Genomic DNA, 11,618 nt, shown 5'->3' with positions numbered 1-11,618 from the left:
ACTTCTTATAAGAATCAACAACGCTTGAAGAACTACACACATCTCCTGCAACCTTAATTCCAGGCACCTCCATCTTATTTTTAATCCGTTTCTCTACCTCAGGTTTGTAGTCCTATCTCCTGCCTTCCTTCCCCGGCCACCGGCATCTCGCCGGTGGTCTGGATTTTCTTGCTTTCTGTCGAAATAAGGTACAATTGCTCAGATCCTTGTTTTTCCGTCGTTCATCTGCCCGTTTTCTTCTCTGGTCACTCGAGCGGCTTCCAGGCGGCGATTCCGGGCCATGGTTGCTCGGGATCTGGGATCTGTTTGGGTTTTGGGGTTGATTTAGGGTTCGGTTCGTTGGAGATGAAGGGTTTTGCTGCTGGTCCCTCTTGACATTTTCATCACTGCACCTTGATTCTTCTTAAAGTAGTTGTAGGCGGCGAGTTCTTTTGGAACTCTACAGGTACTTGGGTCGGATTTGGGTTTTGTGGTGGGATTGGGTGGGTTTTTGGCGGGTTTATGATTGTGCGTGTTTTTTTGTTGAAACCCGGCGGGTTCGGCGGTCAGACCGTTGTCTGTGGTTACCGAAGGCGGGTGGTGGTTGCGGGCAGCCTTGGGTGGATGCTAGTAGATGCTGCCGGTTTTCTTGGTGGTTGCGGGTGGCGGCAGTCAGAGGTTGACCATTATTGCCTGGTGACATTGTTGGTAGCTTGGTGGCTACAAGTAGGTGTCAATGGCCGATGACAACTATTAGTTGTTGATGACGTCGTTGACGCCCGCTGGTGGACGCTGGCGGCTGATGATGGTGCTGGTAGTGGTGGCCGTTACGGGTGGTCGCTGGTTGTCGCCGGTTGTTGCTGGTGACTGCGAGTGGCTGTTGGCGCTGATTGTTGTCTGCTTGGGTCTGAGGGTTTGTAAATGTCATTCGAAAACTTGGCGAAGATGACTGGTTCCTATATGGTTTGATTCTGCATTTGGTACTGTTATGTTGCGGCTTGTCTGGTTCATTCATTCCATTTTTCTCGTCATCGGGTTTTTTGTGAGCTTGATGTTGTTGCCGTTAACTTTGTTGACTTCGGTAAATAGGCCTCGGGTTAGGTGTTCTTGGGTTGCCCGGTGAATGGTTTGGATTGGCAGTTTCTAATGAGTGTAGATGCGGAGTTGAATATGGGGTCGGGTTTATGTATTTGTTTTTAGGCTTAGGTTTGGTGGTAGTTTGTTTGATTGTAATTTTAATTGTAAGTCTTTTAGTGGTCGTTCTGTATTTAATGTAGTCGTTCATATTGTTTAGAACGAACAGAGTGTGTCAAGAAGTTTTGGTCTTCTGTGATCAAGTACTTCCTTTACAGATCGTTTGATCCGCTTAATGTTGCTCCACCGGAACCTCGGTTCTATTATATATATACATATTAATATTTTTGCCAAAAAAAAAAACATATAAAAAGCTACCAACTACTAGTTAACAATTACAAGCTATCAGCTATCAGATAAAAGCTACTAGCTACTAGCTACCAGCTAGTTTTGCCAAATATATCCTTTATACTGCCTTTATAAAAAATCAAGAAAAAAAATTTCTCTAACATAACGCTCTGATAAATTACTTTTGGACATATATAAATGGTAATTTGTTCAATATTTTGTTACGAAATGGAAGGATGTTTATGCTTTCTCGAATACATTTTAGATGCAAAATTTAATGTAGAGGTAACATGACCTGAACGTTTTTTATTTATTAATACATGATGTTAGGGGGTTGTTTACCTTTTATCTGAATTTGCCTCTATTTCCATTAGCCTCTTAAGGGGTGTCTGATTTCATGTCTCTCGGAAACAAATCAATATTCAGATTAAGTGACAAAAAAATAACAATTTTACTTACTGAATTAATAGTTGTTCAGAAACAAACGATTAAGTGATAAGTAAACATACCCTGAATCCCTTCTATTACTTTTTAGTTCTACTTATATATAAACAAAAATCAGTTAAGCCTATCCAATTTCTTTGTAGTCCATATACATTAACCGTAACTAATTGAAAAGTCATTTATTGATACTTTGATTTTTAAAATGTCCCGTTGCACTTTGTTAGCAACGAGATGTATGAAGGCCGCGCTACGCAGTGGAAATTTCGAGGCATAAGCTCGATAGTTATCGATTGGATAGTTAATTTTCATATGTACATCGTTTAACGATTTCAAAATATAATGGTCGCAGTTTTATGGACAAAACTATACATAGAAATCGATAAGTCCGGCTCTATGAGCAAACTTGCCAAATGCAAGTAACCGTTTGTGACGATCGCTTCAAATCCATATGGACGAATACGTCATTCATCGATTTCATTGCAAGGTATTTGACCTCTATATGATACGTTTTACAAAGTTTTTTTTGAAAAGACACACAATAACTGAATATTTAAATCCAAGGTTTTCAACATCTGATGATTTCTACATATAGACAATCACCATAAATAATAGTTTACACTAATACTTCCGTTGACAATATAGTAAAAAATAGATACATGGTGATGATTTTGTGAATGTAACGTTTTCTCGAATAAATCATGTATGACTCCATGCACATAGCTTGTATAACATATAAGCAAACAGCGGAAGACTTCTAGGGAACCTGAGAATAAACATGCTAACAAGTGTCGACACAAAGGTTGGTGAGTTCATAGTTTTAATGTTTCGCATAATCTGTATATAAAGGTGGATCACAAGATTTCAGTTATTTCATCCAGAAACGTTTATCAAAATATTCTACGAAATTGAGCACCCTGGTAACTAAACTTTAACGTATATATAATAAGTACCCCTGTTTTAACATACATGCAACCAACATGTACAATACACGCAAACCAACGTGTACTAAACTCAAATAGCATACGTCTGTTTTATAGTTCAGGCTAGGGTTTCTATACCTGGAACAGACGGGGATGTCAAGCCCTATGGATCCATATACAACTACTCGCGCCCACCAGTTCTTATAACCGGCAGTTACTAGTTACCAAAGCTAAGGGATTTTCGGTTCAAACTCGGTGTAGAATTTAGTATGTACTTGTATCCATTGAGTTTAAAATAAAATGCATGTATTCTCAGTCCAAAAATATAGATTGCAAAAGCAATTAAAAAGGGTGCAAATGAAACTCACCTTAGCAGCACATAAAGTTGTTCACCGAACTCGAAATACCAAATAACCGTAGATCTCAACCTAGAGAACATATGTTGGTCAATAAATGTCTAACACGCTAAGTCTGGTCATAGTGTATCACAATCCTAATGCTCGAGATCGACATACAAAGGTTTATCAAAAGTCATTTCAAAAAGTCAATTTGACTCAATACTCTAGTTGAATGATCATGGCAATCGAAACATTTTAACATTTCACATAGTTTCTCAATTCTGGTAAAAATAAAGTATAGTTTTTTTATAAGGCTTTAAAATATGATAAAACAATCAATTTTTACAATTGTTCAACAAATCGAGACGTGCCTTATATAAGGATTCATTTACTCGGCTAGTAGTATTCAAAATCCACTTTATCAATCTCATAAACATGTTGTTTAATTATTAATTGCAGATTCAAAAGCAATTTCAATTACTGTCAATCATAATTCAGTTGATCATATCTTTTAATTCGTTCATCGAAATTACGCGATTTCTAAATGAAAAGTTTTTGATTTTTCGCCAGCTTTCCAAAAACATGCATATCATATACCTCTTATCAGTAATATATGTATTTAATTCGTGATTCATCATAAACTGTTTAACGACGAAATTTAACATACAAGCATGCATAAATATATATACTCGAGCACTAGACATGGATACACAATTAATATATAAAAGATAAGATATAAATGCTTACGTATCAATATTGTGATTCAATATTGTAGGAAAGTATGTAGACACAACGGAGATGACAAATGAAAGGTTTGACTTGCGAACAATACTCATGAACATTACCCATAACCTCCATAGCTACAACCCATAGTTTCCTTAGCTCTATCCCGCTCGCAAAACCCGTTTTGAAATAACTCGCTCATGACCTCGTCGTAGTATTTTATGTATAATATTACTAATAATAATAATACCCCTAACTATAAGATTAATAATAATAATAATAATAATAATAATAATAATAATAATAATAATAATAATAATAATAATAATATCAGAGAGAGGGAGATGTATCGTATATGTGTGTGTAAATTGAACCAAACTCGACGCGTTTTATAGACTTTTGCTGAATCCATATGCCATGCGATCGCATGGCTTGGTAGAGGGATTCCCATGCGATCGCATGGGGTCCTTTTCCAGCTCACATGATTTTTGTTATTTTCCTCGTCGACATAATATTAAATTAATATAATATATATAATTTAAATTAATTAATTATATATTATATTATATTCTCGTGCCTAATTAACTTGTAATCTTGGTTCCGATGTCGTGTACGTTTACGTTCGACTTATGTCCCGATTCCGGTTTCTCGAACGCATTTTCGTACGCTTAGAAAACTAGTACTTTTCGTTACGCGACGTGTACCTTTATCAAAAATTAAACTTAATCATTGATAAACGATGTCACTCGAAGTGTAGCTTTAATCAATTAAGTGTTTTGGTTATTTGCTTCTATAAATCATCGTCTCGTAGTATATACATATACATATATACATTTTCATTTTGAAATAGTGTTTTACTGTATCAAAGTTACTGTAGCAAATAGTGATTATCAAAAACACTGTAGCTTTTCGGGTACTGTAGCAATTCGAAAATACTGTAGCAAATTAGTGTTTTACTGGTTCATCTTAAACGTTTTAGTTAACTTATCTAAATATCAATCGAATCAATAATCGAATGTTACTATCGTTTACTAAATAACTTGAAATCATATATATATATATATATATATATATATATATATATATATATATATATATATATATATATATATGCACATTAAGTTATATATATATTGTTCGTGAATCTTCGAGAACAGTCAAAGAATAATTGATTACATGAATATAGTTCCAAAACTTTCGTGACTCAACATTACAGACTTTGCTTATCGTGTCGAAAACATTAAATCATTTAAAGATAAAGTTTAAATTTGGTCAAAAATTTCCGGGTTGTCACACCGTTCGTCATCATCTGCTACTATAAACTCGTAATCAAACAATGATGGCCTTTTAGCCAATATCTACACACAAAAACACACCACTATCAATGTACAATTACATGGTCACTAAGATTATTTAAGATAACATTTAGTTAAATGATTTTGGAGGACTTACACATAAAATTGTACCACTATATTGGGAACCTTCGATTCATATGCCCCTGTTTTTCCTTGCTTTTCTTAATTTCCCGATTAACGCGTTCAACACATTCAACCGTGTAACGCATGAAACATACATTGAATTGACCCATTGATAAGTCAATGGATCGAAATAGGCTCTTATACTTTAATCATTCGGTTAAAAGGTACCATACCATGTTTTCATCTAGATAATGTAGTGCTATAGGCTAAACATACATTGAATTGACCCACTGATAAGTCAATGGATCGAAATAGGCTCCTATGCTTTAATCATTCAGTTAAAAGGTACCATACCATGTTTTCATCTAGATAATGTAGTGCTATAGGCTCCGTCCTCCGAGATGCTAATTATAAATCTCACCTGCAATTTGGTTGTCTTAATTATGTGACAGTGCTTGAAAAACCAAAAAACATTTACTACTAAGGGATGTGACTTGAAAATAACTATAAATTATAGTTATTTTCAAGTCACTTTTCTTAGTAGTAAATGTTAAAGAAAAGAGCATATTTCAAAAGCTCAACCTAAATTAATGAGCATTATAACCATAAATTGAAATTCAACAAAGTTCAGAAGTAGAACCTAACATACCAGGAAGATATAAAAGTTATTGCGATACACGAAGTAATTAAAAAAGAGTAGGAAAAAATTAAAATTAGCAAAACATGGGGTTTGGAAATTCTTTGTTAAATAAACATATAATCAAACGTCGATAGAAAATCACTTTTATCTGTTACCTTGTGTACCCTCTACAGTACTTCATTTTATCTGTATATTGTAACACAAGGAACTCACTATATTACAACCTTCAAGAAAATCACAGCCAAAGATTTTGGACACAAAAAAATGAAACTTTGCATCCCAAAAGAACAACGATATTACCTGGAAGACGATTGGTCAACAGAGGCTACCACAGCAGTCGAAGAATTAGGGAAAAACAAATAGCAATTAGGTGAACAAATATAGATTAAACACGGAATAAGAAGATGATGGTACCGTAGGATCGCAAAATTTGAATGTTTCACAAAAAGAATCTGAAGCTAAGGATCTCGTGCGTTCACATAACCATATCTTGCAATATAGGGGTCAGACGTTAATAAAATATGCAGCATACCTTTCGACAGTAAAAAAATATTATTTGCAACAAATAAACATTCATTTTTTTTCAGTCTATGAATTCATAAGATGCAATCACATACACCACTTATTGTGGTATAGGGTTTTGTTGTTGTTGTTGTTGTTGTTGTTGCAATCACAGCGTCATGTTCGATCAAAACACACAATCAGCTACAATCGTTTACCGAGGAAACTGAAAGGCCATGTCAAAAAAGGGCAACTGACCTCATGTTAATAGTGGCAACCGGAAGAACAAAACGAACATCCAAACCGGAACACAACACCACCACAAACGATAACCATAAAAAAACAGAAACGGATAATTTCGTTTAGCAAGTTGGTGAAGACAGATACGAATATGCGCCTCGTGACATAAATTAGGGCGTATAAAAAATTGTCAGAAGAATAAGATTACCAGGTTCGTGCCGAAGATGGCGTCGCCGGCGATGCTAGCGGCAACAGGAAACGGACAACAACCGCTACCTCACCGCGCCACACAAAAATCAATCGTAGATAAATGGTGTAATGGCACCTCCAATCGTAAGGCTCCCAGAAACACCACCGATATATCTTCCGACGATAAAGGGATAAACCCTAATTTGGAGGGGCTAAACATCTTACGGATCGCTCAAACAACAACCCTAACTGAAACAAATTAAAACAAACACGGAGCAACGCTTTCTTTTAGATAAGAATGTAAACAAATTGAAACAAATACGGAGCAAGGGTTTTGTTTTAGATAAGAACAATTGCAAATGGTTGAAACCTAAGGATGAAACGCTATGAGTTTTGACACGAATTGAAACAAATACGGAGTAAAGGTTAGGGTTTTTTTTTTGATAAGAACAATTGGGAAATGGAAGTGGCTGAAACCTGAGGAGTTGTGTATATACTCCGTATATTCTTATTGAGTGAACAGTAATTGGTCGAATCAGAAGGGGGGGTTCACTCTCGTTATTGGCTTTTTATATAATTTAGATGATATGGAGTAACTTTGATTTTTTATATTTAGATGCAAAACTCATATGAAGAAGTACCAATGTATCAATATCACTAATTCCAGTTCATTTCTAATATACATGCGAAATCACCGATAAACAACCAAAATCTAGAAAGTCAATATCTAGAATGGCAGCCAACATTGATTTATAAAACGACAATTACAAACTTTCATACAGTAGTACACAATCAAGATGAACTATGAAATGGAAACTACAAAACATTCCTGCTTCTACAAACACGTTCACGATAACGATCCGCTACAACATGCTTACATGCGTAGGACTTTCGTATAGAACAGATAAAAAGATGACCTGCTTATGAATGTAAGGATGCCAAAAACCTGCAAAACAAAGGATACATAGTAGTGGTAGTGGTAGTAAAGACAGATGCAATATAACATACTCTATATTTCTATATGACTATAATGAAAGAGTTACAAAACATAAGCAATATTTACCTTTTAAACTTCCGGAAAAGCACAACAACTGTTACATAAATCCAATCCTTTGCGAGACTCAATGAAGCAAAAAGGAAATGTTTGCATCGATGATTGAGAAATATAAGACCACAAATTCCCCAAAATCCAACTGCAAATCCAGAACCCATACCCATGTAATATGAATTCCAAAAGTCGTCATCTCCTCCATGTAAGTCGGTGTCATCCTCATCATCAATGGTAGTACCAGGTGTAGGCCCGGATATTGGTGTGAGTGGAGGTCCATAAAGTAGTGTGTTACCTTCATAGGATGATGAATTAAAGCCTTGGAGTTGAGTCCCGGATGGTATTTTTCCTGACAAGTTATTGTATGAGAGGTCGAGAACAGCTAAACCGTGCAACTCTGATAAACTAGATGGAATCTTTCCAGAAAATTGATTTCTCGACAAGTCAAGAGATTCAAGAGATGTCAACATACCAATATCTTTTGGTAGTTCACCATGTAGTTTGTTGAATGAGATATTTAAGGAGACTAATTTAACGAGACGAGTGATCTCAATGGGAAGCTCCCCAGATAAGTTATTGTTTGAAAGATCAATGATCTTCAATAGCTCGAGATTACTTCTTCTGAATGATCTGTCTGTTCCTTTCCATGCAACCAATGCATTGTCAATAAACTCTTGAGGTACCATTTTTGGATTTAATTTTGAAATAACTGGAGGTAAAAAAATACTAAGATACGAGTAATAAGTATGATTAGTCAAATAATCTTCAGACCTTCTACTACTAGACATAGATGTGAAGTTACGAAAGCAACGAGGAACATTACCCACCAATCGATTCTTAGACAGGTCAAGGATATGAAGATTGTACAACCTACATATTTGGGTGGGTAGATTACCACTCAACATATTTGATCGTAGAACAAGAACATATAACCTCGTAAGTCTTTCCCCGACCCACGAAGGTATTGTGCCAGATAACTTGTTTTCCCCAAGATCCACAAACCTCAGATTTGTACAGTTGCTCAAGGAAATGGGCAGTTCACCAACAAATGAGTTTTTTCGCAAATACAGTGCCTCTAGTTGATACAAGAGTCGAAAAGAGTGAGGAATTTTACCGGATAAATAGTTGTTTGACAAATCAAGAACCACCAGGTTTTGGAATTGTGACCAACAATCAGGAAGGCTCCCTGAAAACGAATTGTTAGAGAGGTCAATTAAAGTTAATTCCCCGTCAATATGACATAAGAAAGAGAGGTTTCCTTTGAACTTGTTTCCGGAAAGATTTAACGAGGCGAGACTTGAAGGCAATCGCGGTACCCTGCCTTCAAGGCGGTCCCAGAACCACCACACAGGGATTCTATCAGATATTCCAGCACTGGAAATATCAAGATCTTTGAAATCTATTTGACTTTTAATCCACACCGGGAAACTAGGTCCCAACTTGCAGGATTTCAAATTTATGATCTTTAATTGGAAAGGAACTCTAAAACGGGAGCTTAATTTGAATGAAAATGAATTAAGAGACATATCTAAATAGATTAAGGAGAAGAGATTTAAAAAGTGAAGGTCGGATATAACACCATGAAGGGAGTTGGATGAAATATTGAGATATTCAAGATTTGAAAGTTGACCGACACTGTTGGGTAACTCACCACCAAACTGATTACTAGACAGGTCTAACTCTACTAGGGACGACTCGTATCCTGTTAAGTCAGGAATGCTTCCGTTGAGAAAATTGTGAGCAAGCGACAAGATTACCAATGATGTTCGTTTAGTAAAATCAGGCAGGGACCCTCTAAGGAGGTTTACTGAAAGGTTGAGAATAGATAAGTTGGAAAGATTTTCAAGCTGATGAGGAATAACACCTCCTAATTGATTTGTTGAGAGGTCTAATGTGACGAGAGAAGTTAGAGCTCCAAAGGAAACAGGAATAGATCCGACCAAAGAGTTACCACTTAGATCAAGATAATTCAAGTTGGATAAATTTCCAAGCTCACGAGGAATGGGTCCACTGAGATTAGCATTAGACATATCCAAATGCTGTAAGTTGGTAAGGGAACCCAAAAAGTTTGGTATATGATTGGACTGAAAATCAATTCCAGATAAATCAAGAGTTTGTAACTGCTTTAACACCTTTATTGACGGATTTATTTTACCTCCGAACTGAAATTCAGCAATATCAAGATCGGTTACGTGACCAGTGAAGTCACAAGTGACACCCCACCAGAAGCAACAAAGCTTCTTCATTTCTTCTTTGTTGCTCCAACTATTTAGAATGTCATGTATGTCTATCAAGTCTGCTTTGAACTTCAGCAGAGCTTGTCTCTCCTTTTCGATGCACGACGAAACTTTAACCGTCATGTTGGCATCTTCATTGAGCCCGAGAGTACGATCAGCAACACTAATAAATAATACTAGTATGCATAGCAGCCAATACACAACAAAATGAATCATATCATATAATTTATCAGCTATCAACTTTAAATGGAAAACCAAAGAGATCGTAGCTATCAAGGCCAGAAGGGATTGAAGCTTTAACTAGCAGCAGCAATGAGTTAAAAAGTAGGTATATAACTAAAGGTTCTAAGGAAAACTGTAATCTGTTTTACCACATGCTTTTAAGTGTGGTGTGTCAGTGTGTGTGTACATATATAAAACATATACAAACCTGCCACCTGTTCCTCTTGACCCCTAATTTACAACCCAAAATGAAATGATCTGTGTGTGAATAAAAATAGATAGGGAAGACTTTTACTAGAGAACTACTTATTTTCCACAAAAAAGTGCTTTTCAAAAAAAAAAAAAAAAAAAATTTCCACAAAAAAGTGTGTGGAAGACCAGTAGTCAACAAGTCTTGTAACCCCCCGCTTGGGCTTGAAGAAACTTGGTCAAAAGCGTTTCTCAATTATAAACCATAAATTTTTTTTAATTATATTTTCCGTCCACTCATTTTAAAGTTAAAACTATCATATTTTTATACCCCGTATTATATAGCCGTTTAGGTAGTAAGGAAATACAATATCACTTTCAACGATACAACATTTCAACCCATTTAATTTGGGTTACTTTAACACCTTTAAACTTACAACACAATATACATAACTTGTTTGACAACGTTTGTGCTAACTTATGTTACCATATAAACCATCAATTTCGTCACCAAGCATAAACTTAAACTATCAACTTTAAATGAAATAGTCAACACTCATTATTTTGCCTTAAAAAAAATAAATGATCTGGAAAATAAATCAATACTCCTATTTAATTAGGTTAGATCATACCTCAAGGTTTTTATGATTGATGAATTTTCAATCTTTGATGTGCTCTCTGTTTGCTTTGACATCAACATTCGCTATCAATTGTGTAAAATTTCACGAATTTCGCTTCCTTCCTTTTTTTCCTTCTCTTCTTCATCTTTAGAAATACACTTGCTACTTTCACGTGTTCTATGACGAAATGAGAATATGGGAAGATATTAGGTGTTTTGATCTATTTTATCTCCAGAGTCCAGCCAAAGTAGGTTGCAGAATTTGTTAATTCAAGTCCCTCATCATTCAATAATTACCCTTTCTCACACCAAAGTCAATTTGAATAGCTTTTCACTAATAAACATACCAAGTGGAACAGTTTGGAATATGAATCTGCCTCACAAGGATCAACAGAAATTAATGGATAGTACACAACATTCCAATTCCAATCAATAATCAATCAATACTCCGTAATATTTATGTTTACACTAGATTTGATTCGAATTCGT

At 35.5% G+C, this 11,618-nt stretch overlaps 1 protein-coding gene across 3 annotated transcripts; it reads right to left on the bottom strand.

Annotated features, from left to right (window-relative positions):
* Positions 1–7,444: 7,444 nt before the first annotated feature.
* LOC139899594 (receptor-like protein EIX2) lies at positions 7,445–11,358 on the bottom strand. Of its 3 annotated transcripts, none has more exons than XM_071882408.1 (3): positions 11,143–11,358; positions 7,878–10,230; positions 7,445–7,760 (listed from the first exon to the last, which is right to left on the bottom strand). In XM_071882408.1, exons 2-3 carry the CDS (start codon positions 10,220–10,222, stop codon positions 7,736–7,738), a joined length of 2,370 nt encoding a protein of 789 aa, XP_071738509.1. In that variant the 5' UTR covers positions 10,223–10,230; positions 11,143–11,358; the 3' UTR covers positions 7,445–7,735. The 3 variants fall into 3 exon arrangements, with proteins under 3 accessions (XP_071738509.1, XP_071738510.1, XP_071738508.1); XM_071882409.1 differs by lacking the exon at positions 11,143–11,358 and having other exon boundaries at positions 7,878–8,211; positions 8,335–11,130; XM_071882407.1 differs by lacking the exon at positions 11,143–11,358 and having other exon boundaries at positions 7,878–11,128.
* Positions 11,359–11,618: the final 260 nt, after the last annotated feature.

The sequence above is a fragment of the Rutidosis leptorrhynchoides genome, chromosome 3 (genome assembly GCF_046630445.1).
Source record: "Rutidosis leptorrhynchoides isolate AG116_Rl617_1_P2 chromosome 3, CSIRO_AGI_Rlap_v1, whole genome shotgun sequence".
Taxonomy (NCBI): Eukaryota; Viridiplantae; Streptophyta; class Magnoliopsida; order Asterales; family Asteraceae; genus Rutidosis; species Rutidosis leptorrhynchoides.
The sequence above is the reverse complement of the archived record's forward strand: the minus strand, read 5'-3'. Positions and strand labels throughout refer to the sequence as shown.